Below are 27614 nucleotides of genomic sequence, written 5' to 3' on the forward strand. Positions count from 1 at the left end.
CAGTCTGTTGCCTCCTGAGTTAGTTCTTTTCCACAAAAGGAAGAAAACTTTCCTTTGGGGAAGTGTCAGGGAATTTAGTCTGGTGAAGTAAACCCCCGTGCTGCAGCTGCCTCCTGGATCTTCTGAAGAGCTTCAGGAGGCAGACACACCCTCAGCATGGGTACCTCTATCAGTGCTGTGCCCTCTCTTGCCAGGGAACTGTGGGCAGGAATGGGTATAGCAGTCTGCTGTCTCCCACTGCCTCATCTTTGCTGGCAGAAGTTTGAGTCCTAATGGACAACCAAGCTGAGCATGTAGGTGAGGCACTGGTTGGATGGTTGCTCTAGGGGAATAGCTACTCTGACAGATCCATGATTTTCCCTCTCCTTCTCTGGAGGAAGCCATACCATTTAGAAGAGAGTTATTCCTCTGTGCCTTCAGTCCCACAACCTTTGAGTGGGTTTAGGAGTCAGCATTTTAGGAAATCACAGCCTTCTCACAGGGCTGCTGTGCTGCCCAGCGTTGCTGCCTGTGTTGCAGTCCCTGCAGCTCTCCCCTCAGCATCGCAGCTGCCTCTGCTCTCTACGTTGTCAGCCCTTCACATAGGCAGTGTCACGGCAGAGTCTTCCCTGCACAAAGGATGCCAGAGACATTATTTATTTAGCATAAATAAATGCACATATTGGATCTATGTACATTCAATTACTGTTTTGTTTATGCTTACTCATATGCAGTATGTCCAAAAGAGCAGGAGCCACACCCAAAAGTTGTGTAAACAAAATCCTATGAATTTATACAAATATGTTGCAATCATATGTAAACACTACAAATATTACATCTTCCTGTAGTGCTGATGGGGAATAATTTGAGAATTTTAAGCAGTGCAACTTTTCAGACACTGGAAAGACTTGGCCTCATTTTGAAGCTGTAATAGAGGTTGGAATATAATTCATGTGACAAGCAGGTCCTCAAACCTGCTGTTTGTTGTTTCTTTTTAAAACACAAACAAATAATTTTCTTGTTTTGTTTACAGGACAGTGGAACAGGAGATAACAGCTGCATTGAAGAAATATTGCGGGTAGGAATGCTTAAAAAAAATTCTCTTCCTGTGCCATTTTGTTTACTCTTAAAAGGCAAGAGAACAACAAGAATATTGCAATTGCTGTTGTTAAAAATACTGCCCTTTTAGATTGTCGTCTTTCTAAGGAAAATATAGGGAAAAAAATTTCTTCATGAAAAATAATTGAAAAATCTGTGGCAACAACCTTCCAGAGCCTCTGGATTTCCCTGTTACTGTGTGCCAGTACAGCTGACCTTCATGCATGCAGAAGCAGATAATGGGATAAATTATAAACTGAAATGTACAATGATGTTTCAGGTTTACAAACCATGCAAAGTGCATGTTTCCATTAATCATGACTGTCAAAAATCTTAATTTTGAAGGGAGGTCTAGGAAGGTCATTTTCCACCTGGATTTAATTAGAATCCATTATGTAATGTCATTATGTCCATTATGTCCATTGTATAACAATGATGTGCAAAATCCATAGTTATTTCGAAATTTCATTATTTTTTCTTTTATCTTAGTAGTTTCTAGTTTATTTTCATGGAGCATATTCTTGGCTTGAATCAACTTTGATATTGATTATTTTTTGAGGCAGACAAATTTATAAACAGTGAAACATTTTAATACATTTTAACTCCTTCTTGTTTTTTTCGGTTCTTTTTGTAAACTGATAATTCAGTAATTTTCAATGCTTATAAATCTAATATAATAGTGAGTGAAACAACAAACAAGGTAGATGGAATGGTAAAACCTCCCTATTGCTGTGGGTGCTTCCATTTCTTGGATACCCACTAACCAAATATTTCAGATTGTTTATAAACCATGGGGCTATAAATATTTGGTTTAGAGATTAGTAGTGCATTAAGCCTGTTGTTTGTAAAGGCATTTCTCCATTCTCCCTGAATATGTTAAATGCAGCTTTTAATTCTTAAACTGGACAAAGAGTTTATCGAAGGGTGATGATGATGGATTGCTTATGACTTCACTGGCAGAGCTTTTACTTAGCTAACGTTTACAAAGTAGGCTTTTATAGGACTGAACTGCATATTGAACAAGCCGTAGTCTCAGTTCCTGCTGTTTTGTTACAAATTAGTAGCAGATAGTATAATTCATGAAAGCTTTTTACATTTTTCACAATGCACTAAGTATATGATGTGAGGCTCACTCATCCCTTTTTTATGCAAGGCTTTTGAAATGAACAGTGGAAGAAGCTAGACTTCCTCCTTACCTTGTGCAATTTGGCTTGTGCAATTAGCGAAAAATGTGGAAGAGATGTGATTCCTTCCACTCAGAGGAATGTGGATATGTAAGAGACCCCAGCTGAGAAGAAAAATGCACTGTATAACTGGGGATGGTAAGGTGCATCTCCAAAACGGTGAACACAGCTGCTGCTGCTCTTTCTTTTTTTTCTTTTTTCTTTTTTTTTTTTTCCCTTTGGGAATCTTCATCAAGAAATATTTTTGTGAAGCTTCAAGATGAACTGTTAGGACATCCTTGGATGGGCACGACCCTTTTGTTTGTGAGGATATTTTCCCAAATTCATTCACTTTGCTTAAAAACTTAATAAAACAACCCAGAGCTTAAAAGCCACATTTCAGTGTCTCACTATATGCTCACTTAGCACGGCTTAAATAGAGAACAGATGGATTCCATCCGCTGATTCTTGTCCTCACATGAATACTCAACCATCATGGGTAATACCTCCAATCTGTCCATCCTCCAGGTCTGCAGCCTGGGCATCACTTTCTGTTCTTCACTTCCTTTATGTCTCTGCATCTCAGGATACAAGTAAATCTTGCAGACAGTTACTCTAGAGCATTCCTAGAAGAAACTACTCATGAAGGTGCAAGTCTTAGGTCCAAATTCTCATTGCGTACCTTGATTGCTGCAACAACCTTTCCTTGGTTTTGACAAATGCAGTGTTACCCACCTTCATTCATGCTGCTGTGCAGATAATTTTCCTTTCTTGACATCTTCCCCAAAGACATTTGTCTTTGCATATAACCACTGTTGTCTCCTCTGTTATATCAAGTAGAGATACTTGTCTCTGATTTTAAGGCCTCCCTTCAAAATTAAGATTTTAGACATATTAGCTCCCACTTTAGCTTAAGTGGTGATGCCAGCTTCTGTCACCCTCATGCTAAGTTTTACACCAATTAATTTCTCCCATGCTTCCCATAAGATCTGAAAACAGCCTTGAACGCTTTACCAATTAATTCCATACCTACCTTCAGATCCTCTCTTAAGAGCCTCTTCTTCCACAAGGACTGTAGAAAAACAGTGATGAGGTCAAGGCTACATCATTGTTTCTCATGCTTGACCACTGTTGTCCCACTTGTCCCTTCTAGTGCCCAGTCAGGCCAGGTGTATCCATCTGCTCTCTTTTGTCCTGAACAGTGAACTTCCTTTGTCAGGGAACTGCTGGGTAGTATAAAAGCAGTGCTTTGGAACCCTCCCAGTACAAATCCATGTCAGCAGTGGTTACTAATACTGATAATTAGTGAAAGCAGCAACAATAATAAAGCACCATTTCTTCTCGGTTTGTAAATTACTGACATTTTTACTTTTCCAGCTCCCTCTGTGCCTTCTTTCTGTGCTTAACATATACATTCAGTTGTAACACAGATATTCTGGTTTTATGAAACAGATTACCTATAAGGAATGCCATTTCTGTGTTTTTCTTGGAGGTGCTAGTCATATAGTAAAGCCAAAGTTTAGCTTCTTTATGGACAGAATAGATGTAGCTTCTCTATGGGTTCCCAGAGGCAGAAGAATGAAAAGCCACAGGAGCTGCAATCCTTGTGTTCCCCTCAGAAAAGATGTCTCTTTGCTGGTGCACTGAAATGTATTTATTATAGGAAGAGACACTACTGTATGGAGCATCACAAAAAGGAAGAAGATGCTTGAAAATTATCTTTTTGTGAACACTGCACCCTGTTGTAGCTGTTCCTTGTGCAACACAAAGCAGAAAACATCCTTTCTATATAGCGTGTTCCCTGCATAGGTCAGGCTGTGGCTGGGTAATTCCCACAGCATGTCCATGTTTCTGCAGTCAAAACCAAGGGCAGTTAAAAGTGTGCCCCAGCTCTGTTCCGTCAGCTTTCCTCTGTTCCCGTCCCTCACCACATGAGAGTGGTGGATTGTGCACAGAGCTTGTTAACCTCTTCTTTCAGGACAGTGCCAACAACTGGACCTGGGCTGCAAAATCAGTTGAGGCATAGCTTTAACATCACCAAAACTTATTTTCAACTCACTGTGATGAGAACTTGTAGTCTTTGTGCTGTCTGGTGCAGCAGGGTGCCACTGTTAAGCCTACCCTTTTTTGATGTTGTTTTACTAAATGTATCAGAGCTCTATAGACACTGTAAATTGGCAGATGATTCTGCATGAGACTGCAGCTTCCAAAGAAAGCCCTCAAGAGCTGAGATGTAGAAATGCTTCCAGTCCTGAAGGAGGTTGATTAACAAGACAGTAACCCTGTCGAGATCGGAGCTGTTGTAAGGACTCCCGCTGAGTTTATAATCACTGCAGGAATCCTGAACCTCATCTAACCCCATGCACTAATTTATAGCAACTTCTTCAAAGTGCCGTGTCTTCTCTGTTCAAATGCAGGCACACATGTCTAGTAGGGAGAAACTTCTGAGAGAGCCTTCGATGTAAATAACTCCAGTAAGACCAAGTTACAGATGTAATGTCAAATCAAGAGAGAAAAGCCTCATTGCTTGACAGTAGCTGAAAAAGGCAATTCCTTGTAAGCTTTTTCACTGTAACCTTTTTCATTGTTGATGGAGAACATGGTACAAACTTTGAAGTGGAAAATAAAAGTTAAAGCTAAACAAATATCCTTTATTCCACTATGCTCAGAGCAGCTACTACCTGAGTTTCTGAGACACCACTAAAGCCAAGCTATTCATCACTTCCTTGCTGAAAAACAGGCTTGCTAAGCAAGATTGGTAATTTCAGCTGATTTTATTTTATTAGTGTGGAACTGTGTTTGGAGTCAACCTTTGTTTTGCTGTAGTACACAGGAAAAATGGGATCAGCAAGAGTCCTGCTGCTCCACTAAGTTCAGATGTACTCTGAGTCTATTTTCTATGGATTTGAGGAGAAAGGGAGGGTGTCAGGTGTAGGCAGTTCTTGGTTTGTAAGATAAGTGGTTGGAGATTGATCTTGCTATTCTTACAGTCTTAGCTGCAATTTCCTAGAGTCATGTGGTGGCTTTGTTGAAAGGAAACCCACAGGCAAGCTGATCTTTTAATTATTGAAGGTGTTCCTTGTGAATTCCCTGTTTTTTTAATGTGTTGACATGAGCAGTGTCGTTGAACTGGGGAGAGACAAACGTAATTTGAATGTTTGGCCTGCAGTGTCTGACTGCAGGATGCAGAAACAGTGGGAAGCTGATGGAGCAACAGGAACACAGAGAAAAGGCTGGAGGAAAAACAAGCCTGGCTAGTAAAGTGGAAGAAGCCACCTCCTTTGGGATGCTGTGGAGCAGTGGGGAGGCAAGGCGGGGTGTGGGGTGGAGGACAGGTACGTTTATTTCAGGGAAGATAGAAAAGTAGGTGGGGAGTGTCATTGTTTAGGCCCAGCTGGTAACAACCTGGTGTCTGCTCACTTATCCCTCCCCATCTCTTCCCCTCCTCCCCTCAACTGTGGGATGGAGAGGAGAAAATCCAACTAAAAGACTGTGAGTCAACAGGGAGGTTTTCACTCACCAATTATAGTCCCAGGCAAAACAGACTCAAGGGGGGAAAAAATTTTATTTATCAGAACAGGAGAAAAAAGAAAACAAGACCAGATTTTAAATGCCTCCACCCATGCCTCCCTTCTTCCCAGGCCCAAATTACTTCATTCCTGCCTCTCCCTCAGCAGCACAGGGAGATGGGAAGTGGGGGTTTCCAATCGATCCATCACATGTTTTCAGTTGCTCCTTCCTCCTCAGGGGGAGGACTCCTCACAGTCTTCCCCCGCTCCAACATGGGGTCCCTCCCACAAGGTAGAGTCGATCAGAAACAGACTGCTCCAGTGCAAGATTCCCACAGAGTCACAGCCTGCTTTGGGAACAGTCACCTCCCCTGGCATGGGGTGTTCTACACTTGCAGATCCACATCTGCCCCACAATGATCTGTCATGGGCTGCAGGTCCATATTTGCCACACCATGGTCTTCCATGGGTGCAGAAGACAGCCTGCCCTCTTACAGAATCACGTAATTATCTTGGTTGGAACAGACCTTCAGGATCATTGAGTCCAACCATTAACCTAACACTGACAAGTCCTTAACTAAACCATATCCCAAAGTACTATGTCTATATGACTCTTTAAATACCCCAAGGGATGGTGACTCCATCACTGCCCTGGGCAGCCTATTCCAGTGCCTGATAACCCTTTTGGTGAAGAAATTCTTTCTAATATCCAATCTAAACCTCTTGTGGTGCAACTCCAGGACATTTCCTCTTGTCCTATCACTTGTGACTTCATTGACCCATCCAATCCCCACCTCTTTGCAACCTCCTTTCAGGTAGTTGTAGAGAGCAATAAGATCAGCTTCCTTTTCTCTAGGCTAAACAAGTCCAGTTTCCTCAGCTGCTCTTCATAAGACATATTCTTCAAACCCTTTATCAGCTTCGTTGCCCTTCTTTGGATGTGCTCTAGTAGCTCAATGTCCTTCTTTTAGTGAGGAGCCCAAAACTGAACACAGTGCTCAAAGTGTGACCTCACCAGTTCTGAGTGCAGATCACCTTCCTGGTCCTGCTGGCCACACTATTCCTCATACAGGCCAGGATGCTGTTGGCCTTCTTGGCCATCCTGCCATGGACTGTGGGGCAATCTCAGCTCGGGCACCTCCTCCTTCACTGATCTTGGTGTCTCTGCTCCAGTATTGCTCTCATCTCCCCCTCTCCTCTACCCTTTGTACAGTTATGTTTTTCTCTTCTTGAATACGTTACTTGCAGAGGCACATCCAACTTCCCTAATTGGCTGGGCCTTGGACAGAGGCAAGGCCAGAACTGGAGCCAAGGGAGCTTCCAGCAGCTTCTCACAGGAGCCACCCCTGTGGCAGCCCCCTGCCAGCTACCAAAACCCTGCCTCACTAACCCAGAACAGGGAGGCTGTGAAAGGACTGAGACTCTGGCTGTGAACATCTTCCCCAGCGAAGAACAACTCTGCTTGGTGCCAGGAGCCTCCTGGTTGGGGGTGAGCACCCAAAAGTGATTCCCATGGCCACAGGACACCCCTTTTTGAAAACATGACATTTTAAGTGTGATAGCTTAGATGAGTAATTTACTTGAATGTCTCTACCCTGTGAATCTAATCAAGAGTATGTAAAGCACAGTACTTCTTATTTGAGCAACTTAAAATCTGAATGAAAACAGCATCTAATTCTGTATTTTTCCCCTTACCCACTTGGGATCCCTTGGCTCATTAGCAGGCTTGCTAATTCTTTAGCAGAAAGCATTAAGGATCAATCCATCAAACATTCAAGGTTTTTTTTTCAAACCTGAACAGCCATATGTGCCGTGAGATCAGCTGCACTCCATCAGCTGACTGAATTAAAACAAGAGCAGAGGTAAATTAGAAACTGTCTGCACAAGACAAATCCTGTGAAAACATGAAATCGTACCAAACGCTGTCACTGTGAATAAGCACTACAGTCAGTGGAGCACGTGTCAATACTTCAAGGGGAGAAAAATAAGTTTCTTAGAGGTAGGTTGTTAGTTCAACAACTGTGAACTGCTGCCTTGTAAATGTTAATGACTGTAAGATCCCACTGGCTGCAGTTAAGCTCCTGGTGGAGTCGGACATGTGAGGAATTACGGAACAGAAATATGGTAATCAGCAGTACATTTCTAAACACTCCTCTTGCTTTCCAAAGCAGAGGGAAAAGCCTACAGGTGGAACGAGACCCACTTGGCTGCACAGCACTAGTGCAATATTTACTTCTGCAGTAGCAGAGCATTTTATTGCAGTCTGTCTGCTGGAAAGAAATAGCTGGGCAACTTTTGGAGGGAGGTGAGAAGACCACTCTCAGCACAGCACCTTCATGGGAAAATTCCACTTGACTTTTTTCACTGACCCTTATGGGAAACTCTGGGAAAAGTTTCAGGAGGAGCACAGCAACTTCAGGTGAAAGAGGGGCAGTGGGAAAGGGAAAAGGTCTGGATACTTAGAAGCAGCCCCAGTTTGCTGACAATACTTTTCTTGCTCAGTCTCATCAAATACACAAGTACTCCAAAATGTCAGAATCATATTAAAAATCTATCAGAGGTATATAAAATCATATGTTTTTACTGCAGTCTTTCAGAAGAACTTTCACAGCAGTGCTTTGCTTTCAGTATCTTATATTTCAGAGCAATTAAAGAATTATTTTGGCTGATGTGTACCATTCATTGCATATCTTCACTATTACTTTTTTGTTCTTTCTTACCCAAGTAAATTAAAAAGCAAACTCAAGAGTGTTTGGAAAACATGTCATTTCACCCGAGGCGCTAAATGCCAGAAACATTAAGCCATAGTTCAAGTCATCCTCCAACCAATCAAGCCATGATCCAACCTGCAATACTCACGGATTGCACTTCTTACCACACTGTGACATCTAGCTCGTTCGTACCATATCTGTTCTACAGCAGTCCCTGTCCCATATTCCTATAACACAAGTAGCCAACGTGTGAGGGCTTTGTCTTAGGGAAAGGCAGGCCAGTAGAAAAAAGCTGGTGAAACACTATTGTGCTAATGTGCTGGAATTACTTCTCAAAATTGCTATTTTGTAGTGAGTGTGTACACCCTGCTATTTGACAAGGCAAGAGAGAATCCGGAATAAATTACCCAGCCTCTCTACTATACAGAAATAATGCAGTAGAATAGTTACTAATTTTCCCCTCTGTCTAGTGTCTCACGAAGCTGGAAAAGAGTCACAATCACCATCTTGTTCCAATACAGAGAAATTATTCCTTGTTATAAATGACAAAGGGCCAGATAGGTCCGCGTTTGGTCTATCCCTGCCACAGCTCCTCTGAGGCCAACAGAATTACAGAATTATGCATATTAATACCAGAAAGGATCTGTGCTATCAGTCCTAATGAAATTTGGGTAATAGCAGGTATCCGCACTGCTGGGACCCTGGGGTTTGATGCCTTTAGCTGCCACCTTTAGGGAGCAGCCTACTTTCCTCCCCCTTAGTAAGATTCACTGTGAAACCATAAAGGAGATGTGACTTGAGCTGATGGCATCTCCCAGTGGTGACAGTAACTCTCTTGCCATGTGTATTATCCCCAAAATTATTTGGAAAATAGTTTTATTTCTTCCTTGATTAAAGTGGCATTAAGGAAGCAGACTCATCAGAGCAATGCAACTAGGTGCTGTTAGATGCTGTTTCAGGGCCTGCTCTAGTGGCTGAGGTTATGAGGGGTTTTGTGGGGTTTTTCTTGGTGGAATGCTTGTGGTTGTTTGTGTTTGGCGTTGGGTTTTTTTTGTGATGGTGGTTGGACTCAGTGTTCTCAGAGGTCCTTTCCAACAATGATATTTCTGTGATTCTGTGATGCTGTATTTTCCACTCAGGTTAACATTCTCATTTTCTTTGCCATGTTTCCAGGAAAGGTTGTAGAGCAGGGGAAGAAGAGATTAAGGCCTTCCTGTAGTGTGTGTGTGTTGTGGGTTGTGGATTGCAGCTATGGCTGCAGAGCTGGGCAGTCATTGCTCCACAGTCCCCAACGCATGAGGACACAGCCCTGGTTTGCCCTGTGAGCCCACAGGGTGACAGATCTGTTGCCATCCCCTCCTTAGGACATGAAAACCTGCATTAGATCAAAATGTGGGTTTTAGCAGCTGATGGTACACACGTGCTTCGGCCTTACACCTTTTCCAGTCTCCAACACTAATATTTTTAGCAGATGTGTACTTATATCTAGAAAATTCCTCTGTGGTGCCTGATTTTCCACAACTGGAGTGCTCTCCCAGCACTGTCACTTTTTGGTCTGGCCCAGGAAGTGTGAGCTCTCTGTTTATGCCTGAGTGAGGCAGCTTTCCTCATTTGGGAGCTAAGAGAAATATTCTTTTGTTAATCTTATTGAAGCATACTTAGGAGGAACACATGAGTTAGCAGTTAGCTTCACTTGGCAGAAAGACTTTAAAGAAATTGTGGGAGAACAAATGAGCCTGATAAGAAGAAATTAAATAGCTTTCAAGAAGATTCCATCGCAATGTCTCTACTAATAAATAAAATGGACTAATAACTGTTCTCTTACATGAAGCAAATCAGCGTAGCATTGCTCATGTCCAGAGAGCTAAATAAACTCACAGCCCTGAAGTGGAGTGCTTGTACCCATGCTGCCTGTAGGGAGAGGCCCCTGGGCACGCAGGGATTTTCTCTGCAAGAGTTGAACCTGGTCAAAACCTCAGTGGTGTCAGCAGTTTAATGGTATACACGGTTGTGGGCCAGTGTGCAGGAATGTGGTCCTGTTGGTATGCTAGGAGAGTTGTGGTCTGGGCTTTTCCATACAACATGCTTGGCTTCCTCTTGCCTGGTGCACAGACTCAAAAGACCTTGGAGAACACAGCATTAGCCACAATCCAACAGTGGTGATTAAAATTCTCTTGAATATTTTTTTATGCTACCTATTTTAGCATCTCTTTGCTATTGTGGTTCATTGCCCTTGGGACAAACTGGGTTGTTTTTTGCTTTGAAAATGTGAAAGGTAAAAACTGTTTCTGAAGGAAAGACAAGAACATACACAGTTGTTTGTCTGCAGGATGCAAAGTGCAGTTAATGGAATATTTTAAGAGAGATTGACTGAATACTGATCAAGTTTTCGCCAACCAAAATGTCATAGTGTCTGTCCTTTATGATAAGCACTAAATGCCATTTGCTGCATATGGTGTGTTGTGTCACTGAGTTAATTTGAATGTAGTAGCTTAGGAAGTAAAATGGTATCAGGTGTGCCTCAAAAGTGGAAAAGACCCAATTATTTCATGTACAAATTATTAATGTTGCCTTAAATGATGGGATTCAGACTCAATCTTCCAAGCTGCACCGCTGTACAGGTTATAATGAAGATGATGATAAACCATCACATTTCTGACAGTTTCTGAAAACTTCATTTTTGCCAACAGAATTAATTTAATTAAAAATAAATATTCTTTGCAATAATATTGACTACACATGAAAGGGCTTACATACAAACTTCTGTTAGAAAACATGCAATTTTATATAGAAATTGCAAGCCTGTCACTCTACCCTTGGGGAAAAAAAGTTATTCAGAATAATGACAATAGCTTGGTGGGAAGGAAAGTGGGCTTCACACAGTAAAAAAAAGTTTATTTCCAGCTGTGTGGGTTTTCCACAGGCTTTTTTTCATTAATATTATCAAGTTATTTGTTATTTACTCGCAAATGGTGAATAAATACTGAGCAAATTCAAGACATTATTAATTTTCCTAGCATTACATGTACGCGTATGCAGTGGTTCATTAGAGCTGTGAGTTTTCAACGTATTGCAGTGTAAATGAGAAGAGCCCAATTAAAAAAATTGTAGACCCTGATCCAACCTTTTTTTACTTCAGATTCCGATGTTGAATTGAGCACCAAAAGAGAAAATTATGCCTATTAAATTGAGTAAACATTTTCTTCATTTGTCTAAGTAGCTTTTTTCTGTCAGTGAAAACTATTTTTTTGCTAAAAATGCCAACTCTTAGAAACATAATGAGTATTAATGAAAAGCTGGAATAATTTAGCATGGACAAAAAGAGGGTAATTTTCCTTAGACATTTCGTTAGTACAAACTGAATCCTAAAAGGCCCATTCTCCTTGTGGTTACTCAGAATAATTCTCATTATAGTCAATAGGAACCAGGTATATATGCATCAATAGCAGAATAGGCTGCTAAATATAGTTGCTGCTGTGGCAGCTGGTTCCCTCTCTTGTTCATCAGCTGGGGAAGCTGGAAGCTGCAGCAACCTCACAATGTAAGGGAGATGATGCTAGGAGAATTATTTTTTCCTGGGAACAGGGACGTGAGCTCTGTATCACCCTTCCGAGCGCTTCAGACTTCTCAAGTAAATGGACTGTCTTCAACCTGCTGTGTTTGGGCTCACCACACAGGGCTGATGGGAGTGCAAGTTTCCCTTAGCCTGATCAGGCTGCCCATATTTGCAGTATGTGTCATGTTTTCCAGGTTATGTGACCACTGCAGGTTCTGCAGTCATTAAAAATAATAATTAAAAAAAAAAAAAAAAAAAAAAAAAAAAAAAAAAAAAAAGAAAAAGAAAAAGGTGGTCAAGGGTTTTACCCATTATCTGGAGAAGCAGTGTACCTCTGTAGACAAAGCAATAGAAGATCTGCACACTTTGCCTAATCTACATTTTTCTATCATTTTTGGCTGTCACTCCTTGGCTCCCTTGCTGCTGAAGATGACATTTCCACCCTGTCTTCCAGGCTCATCCTGGCTTTCTCTCTCGCTCCCCTCCTGGGCAGCAGCATCTTTCATCCTCCCTGGTGTCTCCCTGCTTAGAGAACTGCCCCCAGGCTCTCATCTCCTAAACAAGCTGCCTTTGTGTCTGGGCCCTTGGAGCCCCACAGGAGTCACTCAGGCTCTGTGATTTATTTTAAGACCCAGGATTAGTATCTTTTTTCTCCTGTCTGGGATTTTCTTCTATCCAAATCAGGGCTCCTGTGGAGAAGCAGGAATAGAAAAATGACCCTTCAACTTTTGTTATCCTTGAGTAAGATCTGTTCAGGTACTGATAATGTTCAGCTATCCACCTTTTTGTGGACAGACATTAACTTCTTTTCCTTGTCTTCTTAGCACATGTAGTATATAGCATTACACAGTAACAAACAGCCATCAGGAATTCATAAAACAGACATAAGCAGATTCCCCAAATCATCAAACATTTCCTTCTGTAAAGGATGCTCCCTGTTAGATATTGATTCTCTGGTGTATGTACCTTTCCATATCCTGTTATCTAAACTTTCATTGATTATTTTTTTCTTCTTTCTTCTTCATCTGCTTTCTCACCCCTCTCTCTGCCCCTCTTTGCCAGCAGAAGCCACAGAATTTGGACAGACAGGTGGAAGCAGTTCTCAGCTGAGACAGGCACAGACCTGGAGTGTTTGGTTTCAGTGTCCCATCTCTTGAACTCTTGATGCCAGGGAAGGATCCAGCCTGCCCAGGAATTCCTGCATTGGGTGCTCTCATGTAGCCCCTGGCAGTGCTTCTGGCTGCATCAGCTTTACAGATCCAGAAGGCTGCAAATCCAGCTTGAGAATGTCCCTTCACACACGCTTCACTTGGCAGAAGCTAATTCAAAATTCATATGGCACTGAAAAAGCCATGCCAGCTCAATGGTGTGTGTGAGTACTAGCTAGCTCAACACATGCAAAAATGGGCTGATCCATGATGCATCTTCTTCAGCCTGTTCAAGGGCCTGTGTTTTGGCCAAGAATCATCAGGTTGGTAATCATTGCAGTGTACATCCTAGGAACCATGCAGGATATGGGGCCTGTGAAAGGTACCTGATTATGATGGAACCATAGTGGTATGTCCCATTGCAATGTGTCCTCAACTTTTCCACAAAAAATACTATTACTAAATGTTTAAGACCATGTCCCAGCCGAACCGTGAGGTCTCCTGTAGCAATGACAGAAACAAGGCTTACAGGTGAAAACTTAGGTGTCTATATAAAACCAAGCAAAGATTTTAAAGCTTTTTTTTTTTTGGCTTGGCAGATGCATTTTGTGAAGCTCATATGCCAAAATAAAAGCACTTTAAGAATCCTACCATTTAAAGTGTGTTAAAGTGTATGAAAATGGAGAGCTCTGTGAAGCAAAGATAAGGGGAATTAAATGCTGAAGCCAGCAGAAGTGAAAGGGAGAATGCAGCTGATCATACACCCATCCATCCTAGCCATTGCTCTCCAGCTCACATCCACTCATCTCTCTGTTCCTCTGTTGCTGTTTCTGAATCACGGTGGCTACAGAGTCAGTCCATCAAGCTCCACACTATTTTTCTGGTGTGCAACAAGTCCGACTCTTGCTGTGAATCACCTTCCTGCTGCTGCCTGCTTGCGTTTCCTGACTCCTGTGAGATAGTAGAAGGAGCAGGCACCCAGCCCTGAGCTCAGTGTCAGAGGCTGCCAGTTTGAGCATCCCTTGCAAAACAGACACAGCACTGACAGCTAAACTCTAGGCAATAGTACTGAGCAGGAAGGATGCATGAACCTCCTGGCAGATCTACAATGTGAAACATTTTATAAGGATCTGCAGAATGAAATACTTCCTTTAAGTGAACACTGTTGGTACACCTGGCTCCGTCTAAACTGATGGTGGCCAGGAAGCACTTCCGATCTCACATCTGGCTATGTCCTAATGGTGCAGAAAGGCAACAAACGTGCGTACATCAGTCTGTGCAACTTCCCTGCACCCTAAATTTCAGCCCAAAACCCCCTGGATGCCTGGGTTTAAGGGAGTCCCAATATAGCTCAGCTAGTTCTTGGATCAGGATAATGGGAAGACAAGGAACATGAAGGGTGATGCACAGCACTATAGGTGACTGTAGACTCAGCCAAAAAGAAATAACCATGTTCTAGAATCATCCAATGTTTAAGTAAATTATCTCAAAATAGAATTAAGGTGTGAGAAAGCCTATAAAATGCACAGCTACATTTCTCTGCAAAATTGCAGGGTTTCTTCTGTTCGGAATAACGACTGTAAATTCCTTGGTATCACGGACACTAAGATCACATCTACTACAGCATATTTAAAGAAAGTTCAGACCTTTTGTGTGTGATGCTTACATTCTGATTATCCGTCTGGAGGCAAAGCTCCTCATTTTTATATGTAATGAATAAAATGCACAAGTGGAAGGGATCAAGATAATGAATTTGCAGGATAATTTTACTAATTATCTTGTTGCTGATCATAGAGCCAAAGCACTGCAAGTCAATCCTACTACAGCTACTAATATATGCAATGCCTAAAGCTGTTCTTGTAACATTTATTACTCATCTCACTGGCTCTACACAAGTTGATAGTTTTCTATTAAATTTGTAAAAGTGAATTTGCTAACATATTCCTTCTTCTAAACATAATATGTTAAATTATACAGGTTTACAAAATTCTAAAGTAAATGAGAACATTTAAGTTGTTTTCTACTGCATGAATGTTAGGTGATGAGTCGAGATGGAATGGATCTCACTTGGCTGTATTTATTTGAAGATGGGTATCTAATCTAAGTTATTAATATAATCTTTCTAGGTAGTCAGGGGACAGAGGATGAGACAAACTGTCCTCTGAAGATGTTTCTTTCCTCAGTGCGTAAAGATCCCCGTCAATTTGCTGAAATGGACAGTGAATGTTGGTTGTTTTTTTTTTATTATTACTAAAGCTAAGAGAGATCAAAGTTTGTTGTCAAGAAATGGCAAATAGCAAACTTTTCAACAAGGGGAAAAAAAAAGTTGTCTCCCTTTTTCATCAACTACAGATCTTCTAAACTGTGTGTGACCTTTGCTGCTGTGCACTCCCCTGTGCCAACGTTTAGATGTTGCCTATTATTTATCCCATTAAGATAGGCTGGAACTTGGTTAATTATGATGCAAAAGAAAAACAAAGAGAAAATCTGGGTGCATTAAAAATGCAGAATTCCTTAGAGTGTGGCCCTAAATGGGGTGTCCTGAAAAAGTGACATGGCATAACCTGACCCTGTAACCTCATTTCTGTGTCATTCTGGCTGGGCTTTGCAGACACTTTGTCTCTGCTTTGCTCAGTATCTGCTTAAGCAGGATTAGATCTCCAGCCGGTAGTCCTTGGTACTACCCATGTGATGGAGAGCATTGTAATGTGTATAAAATTTTTGCTCAGAAAAGAATAAACATCCTCCCAAAGAATCTATTCAGATTACTCCTGTAGCAAGCTAAGATACCATAAAGTTTCTGATAACTAAATCCATTCGGTGCTTTATCTCTCCCCTCAAATAATTTCCCTTAATATTAGATAAAACTCCAGCACAATAAAAAACAATAATGGTCAGGCACTTGGCTTGATAAAAGAACCTTTTGAACTGCTGTTATAACATAGAAAAGAGGTCAGCCATTTCAGCATAGATCTTCAAGTTAGCTGGAAATACTTGTAATATTAACAGAAGAATCAAAGCAGCTTCTCTGCCAACCATGCTGCAAGTGAGAATGCTGCACCGTAAGGCCTGTAGAAGCCCCGGAGGACTCTGCTTTAATAAGCTAGTCATCTAAAAGCACTGTTGCAGACCACCAGAGGCTACAAAATAACCCAGACTAGAAATGATCTGACTGCAGAGAGACACTGGAAGGCAACAGGTTCTCTCTGGAAAACTGGATAGAAACCGAGACAGTTTGGGGAAAAGAAAAAACATTTATCATGCTGCCTTTTTAGTGTCTGTTTCACGGTTTGGTTGTGCTAGTCTCCCCCACAAAAGTTCATCAGAACCATTAAAAGCAGAAATCGAGTGCTATTTGTCAGTTTTGGTTTTGTTGTTGTATGAAATTGGGAGCATACTGTGCTATAAATAAAAGCTTGTAAGTAAATTCCCAGCACATTAAAACCTGCCTAACAGGAGATTAAGATGGTCTGAAGTCACTGACTCAGATCATAAACAGTGCTGCCATTAGCTGAAGTGATTAATCACTGTGGTACGAAAGAAAAGAGGAAAATTGTTAGAAAATAAGCAGGGGGCAGGATGCTAACTCCAGGGGCACACTGATTGGCTCTTTAATAATGTATAACGAAGCGCGTGCCAGATCAAAAGCAAATCACATGCAGCTGGAAGAAAATGAAATTGCATTAAGCCAAGTATTTGTCTAGCTATGAGGCTATTTAGGAAACTGCTGTCTGTTAATGTATGTCTATTCAAACTTTTCAAATTAATTTTTGCTGATGGAAACCCCATAAATAAAACATGGTAGAGGCATTTTATGTATATGCAAGCACACACACAGGGTTATCCAGTATGTATGCATTATGTAATATAAATGTTGCAAACATTTAGTCACAACTTTGCAAAATTGCCATGCTTTATTAGTAGCTATTCAAGCTAATTAAATCATCCTCACATTCTTACTTTAATTGTTCCTCTGTGTGTGTGCTGAATAATTGTTACTTAGTTGTGTTATGATGCTGTTTTTGCTGTGACAGAATCTGACAAAAATCTATGGTAGGGGGAAGAGAAAAGAGGTGCACCAATACAACATTCCTGTTCCTTGCAGGTCAACCTGTTACAATCTGGAAGGGACACACGAGCCTGCTGAGCTCCTTCAGCTTTGGACAGGTCGCCTTCAGCAGGAGCCACGGGTAGCCAGGGAGCGAGGCTTAGATGGGGAGGTGTCTTTCCATCAGCATTCATTTTTTAAGACACTGATGTGTCTGGTGGCTGAGGCTAGGCTTGTGCAGAAGTCTGGAGGCACATCTTTCGCTCTCTGGGGGAACCTATTTTTAATTTGCCAAAATCCTGAAGCACAACACTTGGCCTGAAACTCCAGGGCTGTCCATTTCCAGCCCCATGCATGCTCTAACCCTTGGGCTGGAAATGTAGCCCTTTGCTATTGTCTTCTGAGCTGGTGGCTTGACCTTATCTGCCTTGCTGGAGGTCTGGTTTCAACAGGAGGGAGCAGGCAGTGTCCCGTCCAAAAATTCCATGTGATACGAAGGTGTCCTGTGGAGGAGGAGCCACCTGAGGCTGACGAGATCCTGCAAAGTCCCTGCTCCTGAGGTCAACCTGAGGGCACTCCACCACTAAATGATTGCACAGTGGCCGTACCCTGTGCCGCTGCGCAGCGAGCAGTGCCGCTTCGCCGCCACGCTGCCCCATCCTTGTCGTGGCACAGCAGAAACCATCAGCTGATGGGAGATGCAGGCATGGGGAAAACCAGAGCTCATGCAGACTGGCAGCCCTGCGCCTTGCTGCAATTACCAACAACAGTACATTTCTGTCACCACTTTCTAAAAACATGGCATAGCTACTGAAATAAGTGAGCACTTAAGGGAAACCCAGACCTTTTATATCTGCCACTTATTTCCTGATTATCTTCCTGGAGGTCAGGCCCTTCATTTTGACACTTAATGAATAAAATGTCCACATTGCAGGAAATGGGATAATGAATTGTGAAAAGACATAATCAGCAATGACTAAATAATTAAGGGAATTGAAATGTAGAGTCATGTGGGAACGTATTAATAATAACATGATTTTTCCATATGCTTAAAAATTCTGCCTGTTTTTAGAAAATCAGTCATCACACATGCTCTGTGGCAAAAAAAAAAAAAAAATTAAAAAAAATTATGTAGACTAATAGGAACCGTAATTAGATGTTCTGCTTTTAAACAGCTGAATAAAAGATGAAATCATATAGAAAGTATATTTAGATACAAGCCAGAAAGTAAACTGATTATTATTCATAGTGCTGTTAATAGGAGCTGTAATTTATGCATCTAGTGGGAATCATGTTAGGCAATTAGGAAAGGGAGTCACACTTGACTTCCCTTTCTGCATTTACATATTTATATATTTTTCTATATCTTGCCGATGTCTCCATCTTTCCAGTTACCTTTAATCCAAGTAACTGCCTAAGATAATGCCTTTTGCAGTGAAATTCTCTGTTGGAGTTTGAAAGGTGGCCTTTGCCAGCTTAGATTAAAGAAACCACACAAGCGTCTCTTCGATCATATTTTGTCTCCTGATGTTGGACTTTTGCAGGTCCCCAATACTACATGAAGAATGGGACTTTCTAATTCCTCTCAGCACTCACCTTCAAAGACTGGCAGCAGAAATTATGGCAGTTTGACAGGATTGTGCCTGCTTCTGCTCCCCTCTGCCTATGTTACCCTCTCCCTGCTTACTCAGGACCCAAGTTCAATTGCTTGGTTTCTGTAGTCTGCTTCTAACAACCTTACAAACCCTGGGATTCCTATAATACACCACATTTCCAGCACTGAAATCCCAGTGATCTGGATTTTGGTTCCGGTTGACACTGCTGTGTTTGAGGAACGTATGATCCTTTATACATATTTAATACTTCCAAGAGATCAATGCAAAAAATGCTTTATGCTTCTTTTGAGCAACAGCATGGTTATTGTTTTCATCCAAAAGTGTCCTAGTATCTAATCACGTGTCAATGCAGTCTCTCAGCCACCCCTTAAAATGTGGGTCAGCCAGAGAGGGTCAGATTGCCAGATACGTTTGAACAGATGGGTGGGCTGAGGTACAGAGAGCAGTTGCTGTTTGCTCAAGGTAAAAAAAGCAAGTTAGTGGCAGAGCAAAGATTAAAATTCAAGGCATGAGATCAGAAAAGGATTAAGTGCTGTGTTCATCTGCTTCATTTCCGGACATATACAAAATGTACCTCAGATAATCTGCAGGTTTGGAAATATTCAGCACGTTAACTCTCAAAAAGGAGAGGCAGGGGGAGTCTCCAGAGACAGGGAAGGGACCTCCAGGGACCTCAGGGAAGGGTGAACCAGTAGGTGGGAAGAGGACTTCTCCCACAGGAGTCATGGTGCTCCTGAGTTAAGGGGCTGTCTCAAAGCCAACCTGCCCCCATGAGTACTCAGGACCCACACAGGTGGTAACCTGAGCCAAGTGTCTGCTCCCAGCAGATAAGGAAAGTCTCTTTTTTCCTCTCTGACCTGGTAATGCTTACCTGGGCAAAGCTTCCCCATAAGCCAAACCCTGGTTACTCCCATCCATGTCTGAGATTACTTCCCAATAAGTCTTGTAACACCTGAACTTTGGGTTAGCCTGGCCTGGTTTTCCTTGCTGTGTTCTTCTGCTAAGGCCACTCTTCCCACCGCTTTGCTGGGTGCTATGCCCCAGAGGGAAAGTGTCAGAGCCTCCGCGGGGCATGGGGCACTCTTGCCTACTTGCTCTGTCCCCCCACAAGCCCTCCTAGAGATGAGGACCTGGTGTCTTGGCATGGCCCTGTGGCTGCAGGGCTTGTGTTTTGGCTGTGGACCATCTTTCGTAATTGGGCTGGCGAGCGCTGCTGCTGCTCCCACTTGGTGCTGGGGCGGCCAGTGCCAGCTGCTCCCCTCATTGCCTGGATGCAGATGGCCCCAGCAGCACCTGAGAGCTCCCCTTCCTCTACATCCCCCCTGGCCTGACAAACCATCTTTACACTATTACTCTTAGCAGACGTAACTCAGTAACAACCCTCTCTTTGGCAGACCCTGCCACCCTGCTCGCCTTTCCCATTCCAGAGCTGGGAGGTGGAAGCAGGAGGTACTCCACCAGCAATATTGTTTAAGCTACAAGCCACAGAAAAAAAGCGATTAAAAGCAGTAAATGCATTCCCATGCATTCCAATAATGCTATTTTTAATCATACAGAGGGTGATTTTAGTTCGGCCCTCATAAGCATCCATGGTGCCTCTCCCTCCCCAGCCATCCTGGGCATTGCAGAGGACTGGCTCATCACATTTGTTCTCTGCCAGAGTGCAATATCTTGGGATGGATTCTGCAGGCTTAAAATAGAAACATTCATGCTTGCTGCTGATGATGTATCATTGGGCAATCATTAAATAAATTCAGTGTTTTACTGCATTAACAAAAACACATGATTGTTTAACAGAGTATATTACAGAAGATGGAAGCTTTAATGGTCTCTATGGATTTTTAGTTTGTAAGAGTACATTATGAAGCTGTCTTGGTAGGGTGCTGTTTTCATATGTGAAAGAAGTTACTGGCGTTATACATCATTTTTATATCTTGTTGCTAGGCAACATATCATAGTGCAGTTATTGCAAAGGTGTCTGCTTCCTCGTTAAAAATCTTCATGTTGCTCCTTAATTCTGCAAAATTAGCTCTGTTATTGATCTTACCCTGCTTCCTCGGATATCTATTGATTGAGGTTTCATCTGTTAGGTTTTGGAGAAATGTCACAGTTTTTTTATTAACTGAATTTAGGATGGAAACCTAAAGGATGTGCATTAGTGCTAATCTTTAGTTTCCCCCTTCATCACAATTTGTTTTCATGCAGGGAGTCGTGCATTTCCGTTCACTTGGGACTTAAAATCAGAGAAGTAATTTGAGTGGAGGTGTATTTAAGATATGGCCTATGACAGCAACAACAAAAAGTGGGGGCTACCTAGGGTATTCTGGGAAAAATCTAAAAATTCCCTTTAAAAGTAATTTCTTCCTCTCTTCAAAATAATCCACGGTTCCTGCTTCAGCATAGTGCTGTTGCAGTCTCCTGCTGTATTAGCATTTCCAAATCTGGGGGCAGTTTTGCCTCAGCTTGGGTCAGGCTGTGCAAAATTTGGGGCTTTACAGGACCAAGCTGACTTCATCGCCTCACTTCATTCTTGCCGGGAGAAGGCAAATCTATTTCAGAAAAACACAGTTGGTAATAACAGGCAGCATCACTCGCGAGTGTCTTCCACACCACAAAATAACATTTTTACTTTTTTTTTTTCTTTTATTCTGAGTGCCAGCATTTATTCCCTTCATTACCACTCCTCCCAAGCTTCCTTGAGTTGGAGAGCTGTCAGCCAGGGCCATATGTACTCCCCAGAGGCAGGGGTGGCTCTGGCACGTGTGTCCCCCCCCAGGACGCTTCCGCAGGCTCACATGGAGCCAGGGCACGTGGAGGGGCTGCCAACACCAGGCAAGGGGGGAACCGGGGGCTTCCACAGACCTCCATGTGCAGCAAATGGCTTTTTATTATCCTCATCCCTCATGCCTTTGTTACTAACATATTGTAATTACTTTCATTAACCAGACTTAATGCAGTGGCAGTCGGTAGAGCTACTGTTCATTTTGGGGCAAATGTTGCTATTATAATACCAGGTTTTAATTAAGCCATTTTTTGATAAAATCTGACATGCTAAACACCTTTAAAAATGCTGTTTCTTGGTACACACCCACACAACAACAACAACCGGTAAATCAATGGAATTTTGTCTAACCTCCCCTTTGGAAGATGTCATTTGGCATGTGGTATAAGGGCAGCTATTTCTAAAGGAACATGCTCCAAAGGAGGGGAGAAGTGAAAGAAACATGGAAGTAGTTCATTCTCTTACTTTTTAATCTGTAGAAGTGTTAAAAAAGATATAAGACTTTGTTATGCTGTGAAGCCTATTTTTTAAAGGATGAATGTGCAAGTAATTAATTTATAATAGGACTAATTAGTTTTGTGAAGTTTTAATAGATGAAGTTGTAAATGAAAGAAAAGAAATTGTGAAGGCCAAAATGTTTAACTTTACAATCAATCAATGTACTTTCCTTAAAAATTACTGGAAGTAATTTTGACAACATTTTAAAACTGATAGTTACCTGTTCTCTCTTGAACAACTACTGACACAGATTTCATCCCTGGAACATACTGAGCTATTCCTGACCAACCGTGTGTCTCCATTTGCACCCTGCATGCTTCCCTGTAACCTGCAAGGGGAGGGGCTGGGTGTCCTCACACTGCTCTTCCATTGCTTCTAGCCACACAATTTGCTTTTAGCATTTGGGCCCCTCGATAGTAAAACAGCTTTAGTTCTGTCCCTCCAACATTAGTGAGGCAATAATTACCGAAAACATTAGCGTTGTTTTCCCACTAACAATTCTGCTCTGCGCCACTGAGCTATGACATGGAAACAGTTATGGTACATCTGAGAAGTCTGAGCAGACTGTCTCTAAATCCTTTTTCTTTGGTTGCTTCTGTTGGAAACTATTTCTTCCTCAGGATGCTCAAGGGAAGATAATCTTTGGCTGACCCTGATAATAATGAGGGGTGAATATTCAACCTGACCAGCTTGGTCTCATTCCTTTCCTGCCTCATCTCCAATGTCTCTGAGGATACACTATTAAAATGGATGCAGCTCAATGAGATGCAGAAAGTGTTGCCAATGTATAGAGGAACCTTCCTTCCATTTCAGAGCAGAAAGGAGTTTGGGGAATCAGCCTCTCTTTTAGTATCTGTCTATGTATAAAGTTGCATTTTGTTTAATTAGTTTTGCCAGTTGATCTCTTGTTACCTCCTTTGATCTATATAGGAACTCCTGCAAATATGATTGCATCCCCTCATGGCCAAAAAACTCGGTTATCAAATGAGCTTAACTGGATGATCATATCATTCATTGGAAATTTCTGCCATAGGTAGCTGATTTGGTGCAGCTAATCAGATGTTGTTTATCCAAGCAAAAGACAAAGAAATCCCTCTTAATCCACCTTCAGATTAAAGAACTAACCAAGACAGTGTCACAGGACAGCAAGAGCATGCTGGTGAGCCTGGAAAAAGATGTTGCTTCTCACCAGACAAAATGGAAGATACCCTACAGCAAAACAGAAGATGAGCCTCAAATTCTATTGCTCCATCGTCTCCCATGCCTACATTGTTCATTATTTCACTGATTTATAAAAATGTCATCACTGGTTTCAAAATAGGCTGCGGATCCATTGGCTCTCATTGCTTTGGAAAATTGTCCTCGCTGGTCAGCACACCAGATGTGCAGCAAGATTCCCCATCAGCCTCCTCTCCCACCAACCACATTATCTCTCCTCATGCTCAACTCTGGGTGGTTAGCTCAGGAACAAAACTTCGAAGCCACACAGTCCCCACCCCACTGTGCAGGCGCTGATAGGCAACCTTAGCCCTGTGCCATTACAGCCGTGAAACACTTTACCTAGGTCCAGGGGAGCAAGAGGTTTTTTACAAATCATCAAGGAAACACGTCTTTCAAGACAATGCATATTTCTGGCTGCCACCCGCTGACACGGTCTGTAAAATGCACTAACCTATCAACTCAGTTTTTCAGGGCTCTGCAGGGATTCGAGGATGAAAAAACCTCCATCACCCGGAAGAACCATGTTACCAACTTCTATTTGCTATGCACTTCATTAAAAAAACCCTGAATGTTCTACTCCAATAAATTCACTGCTTCCCTACTGACTCTCTGGATGCCCATAATTCTTAGAAAACTCAAGTAGGCAAGTTCAGGATAATTTTGTTTCTCCAACGTGATGAATTTGCCAGCCTTGTTTGTTGCCTTTCTATGAATCTTAGTCTCCCAGAATCAGAGCCAAATTTGACACCTGGTGCCACAGCCAACACCGATAGTCTGAGGTTTTTTTGGCCAGCATTCTTCTAAACATCTTAGTGCCAACTGCAGAACCCTCTACAAAGCTGAATGTCAGAAGGGTATGGACTGGATTGCTTCCCAGCAGCTCACCTCTGATCAGCTCAGTCAGAATACATCTACCAGCTTTGTTGCTGGAGCCCAACTGCAGTGTCTCACCAGCTCATGTAATGATGTTTCTGGTTTTACCACTTTCGTTTCAGTCCAAGCTGATATGGGGGGAAAGAAGGAACGCTGAGCCAATCTGCACCTTCAACCAGTTTTTGCTGACATCTGTTTTCCTGTATTATCAAACATGGCATTTCTTGCCCCTTGCTTATCTTGCCCTCAATTTATTTATCATCTCTTGGTTAGGTTACAGAGGTGGATGTTGCCTTTGATCAGCCCACTTGTTAAATGTGCTGTGATACTTCTAGGAAAAAAATGAAAATAGCAAATATGCCTGGCAGCAACTTGCTGCCACAATACTGTTACATAACCTCAGTGAGATTAAGACTATTTTGCTACTTAAAATGAAGTCTTTGTTTCCTTGTATTGCTTCCTCTGTCTGCACCCATCTTGAGTTTCACCTCTTGTATTTGGCTGCCAGCTCTGTGGGGCAGGAACTGCTCTTTCAGTGTTTGCATGGGGTGGTTTTCTGAGAAGGTCCAGACCAGGAGTCTAGATTGTAAAGACACATTTATGCCTCCTGTTTGTGATTATCATGTAGTTTCACATCCCAAAGTAAGACTTTTTGGAAAAGCCTTGTGTTCCTAGCTGGGAGGGACCCTTCCCATCTTGGCATTTCAACATGGCTTGCAACAGTCTGAAAGGAGCCTTTCCCAGAGAATGGTGGAGAGTGTCCTCCAGACAGAGCCCATTCTTCTGTTTGCCAAGGTGCTCAGACCTGCTTCCTAACACTTTGTTTACTCGTGTACTTCTCTAAGTCCTTAATTCCATTTGGTAAATCAGAGGTCAGTGCTGATAAAATTGTCCTCTGTTGTTCTTTGGGTACAGTTTCTCCTCCCACATCAGGATTTGAAGTGCAGCTTGTTCATTACCAAGAACGGAGTCTCTGTGGAGCAGCACTTGGAGAAGAGGAGCAGCTTCCTTGGCATTAACTGTGGTTTTTCACAACGAGTTTTCCACACAGACTCCACCGCTCACCTCCCTCTCTGTTGACTTGGAGCCCAGTTCTCCAGCACTTGGTGAAGGCACCAAGTGGTAAATGGCCTCCCCACGACAACTTTACTGCTGGTGCTCCTGAAAGGGTCTGGACTGGGGATGATGCACCTGGGGCCACCTCAAGTGTTGCTGCCACAGAGGAATTCAGTGTCTCCTGCACCAGAAACTTGCCCTCGAAACAAAATCTGTGTGGACAGCCCCTCTTCAAGAATCACAGTTAATGTCAGGCAAGTTACCTTTTTTCCCCCTCACTCTATAATTAGACATCCCAATTATGTAGTTTAATCTAATTAAAGTAATGATGCAATTATACAATAATTGATACATAATTGGCATGCAAAAGCCTGTGTAAGTATTATTTAACCAACAGAACAAATTCTAGATGAACCCTTCAATCTCTTAAAATACAACATTTGAGCAACCAGCTTGAGGAAGGTATTTTTCCTGTTCAAGCATTTTTAAATCCTTACTGCAGGTAGTAAAATTACTTTTTTTTCCAATTTGTGGGCATTCTGCTTCCATTGACTTCAACAGGAACTGTCTCTGAGCTCTCATAGACAGAAGTAAAGCTTAGAGCTTCTGAAAGACTCACCATGAGTATCTCAATGCCAAGTGCTACAAAACCATTTCAGGATTGCCAATACTGGATTGCCTTCTGATAGAGATGATAAAGAAAATTAAGATCTCATTGTTGACTGCAAGAGAAGACAACTCTGTGGTACCTGTACTGGTATTATCTCAGCAAACCTTACCACTTAATTTAAAAAAAAAATAAAAATTACATTCTCATTATCCAAAGTAACTGTACCAAACATGCATATTACATATGCACCATACTTACACTGGTGTATAATCTAAGCCTTATCTCTGGATCTACCCAAGATCACATGCACCAAAATGATGAGAATGTGCAGATGGATGCACAAGTCTTGGCTCCAATGCCACAAACAGGAATCTAGTTTTCTGTATTGGGTCATTTTTCTGAAACAGATAAACTGAGAAGCTCACGTTTCATCATATGAGGATGTTTGCTGCATCAGTAACAGCAAAGACCAATGTTCTGAAATGACATCAGAGATCTGGGCATGTGTATGATAAGAAATGGGATTTCTTCTCATCCTGTGGTAATATTTCCTTTAACCTACTCCCTGTCCCCTAACTGTTGTGCAGTGAACTGTGTGCTCTATATGGCTTTTTCCCATTAGTGATGTGGCTGAATGTCAGTGATATTTTATCCCTGTTTTGGAAAGCACTGTGGAATCAAACACATCCACATTTATATAATACTCTATAATTAATCCAGTGTGTCTGGATCTATGAGGAAATGAGAATGGCCTGTCCCTCCCTTTGTCCCTGTTGCATAACTTATGCTTTAAACTAGGTACATTATCTTGCAAAATGCCCCAGTAGCTGTGTCAGTAGAGCTATTCAAAAGCAGGGAAATCTCAGATGAAAATGTGAATGTTTCCTGATAAGCAGTCACTTGGGATTTTTTTTGTTGTTTGTTTTGTTTTGTTTTGTTTTGGGTATTTTTGCATGATTTGCTGCTAATGATCTAGCTTTAAGTGTTATTGCCCATGTGAGTGGAAGTATAATTTTGATTTGATCCATATTCTCCTTAATGCCAAAATTGCTGCAAAAAACTTAAAATTAGGTTGCAAATTCAAATATGATGATTTTACTGTTATCTTTTAATTGTCAATATTCATATTTCTGGTGTAAGTGTTTGTATAATCTTTTTATGATAGACACTGAAAATATGTACATTTTAAAACAGCCTATGACTGAACAGTTGCTCATTCATGATAATAGAAATTCAGTTCTCCATGTAGAAGTCACTGACAGCCTGCACATATGGTCCACATTTCATAAGCTAAGGAAGAACTCACCAGTGCTTAGGTGACCCTCTCAACACCGGTGAGGGTCACATAGACAGCATCTCTGTCTTCCAACATTTTTCTTCCACCCACTTGGTGGTTTCAAAGTGAATCTAAGGAGACAAATTTGGTTGGACAATGTATGAAGGAACTGTCCAGTGTCAGACTGAGCCCTAGTTCCTTGGACCTAAAGGGTATGATCGCTTAAGAGCCAGAAAAAGGCTGTTAACCTGCCTTTTTTTGGGTGAAATTCTCTCATTGATAGGCTAGAGAACATCAGTAGGTCCATTCAGTCACACATATCTGGAGACTGAAAGAAAGCAAGGTAAATGCTGCCAAAAGCTACGGAAAAATTCAGCAGGCACACTACTGCACAAAAAAACCACAACAAAACAAACAAACAAACCAAACCAGAACAAAACAAAACAACAAACAAGCAACGCCCCCCCCCC

General features: G+C 41.9%; 1 protein-coding gene across 1 annotated transcript in view; it reads left to right on the forward strand.

Moving 5' to 3' along the window:
• AFF3 (AF4/FMR2 family, member 3) overlaps window positions 1-27614 on the forward strand; it is a 345281-nt gene that overhangs the window by 161702 nt on the left and 155965 nt on the right. Inside the window, exon 5 of the mRNA XM_010001439.1 lies at window positions 1013-1057. Within this exon, the coding sequence (XP_009999741.1) occupies window positions 1013-1057 (45 nt within the window). The remainder of the gene's footprint in view (window positions 1-1012; window positions 1058-27614) is intronic.

The sequence above is a fragment of the Chaetura pelagica genome, unplaced genomic scaffold (genome assembly GCF_000747805.2).
Source record: "Chaetura pelagica isolate M959 unplaced genomic scaffold, ChaPel_1.0 scaffold377, whole genome shotgun sequence".
Classification (NCBI taxonomy): domain Eukaryota; kingdom Metazoa; phylum Chordata; class Aves; order Apodiformes; family Apodidae; genus Chaetura; species Chaetura pelagica.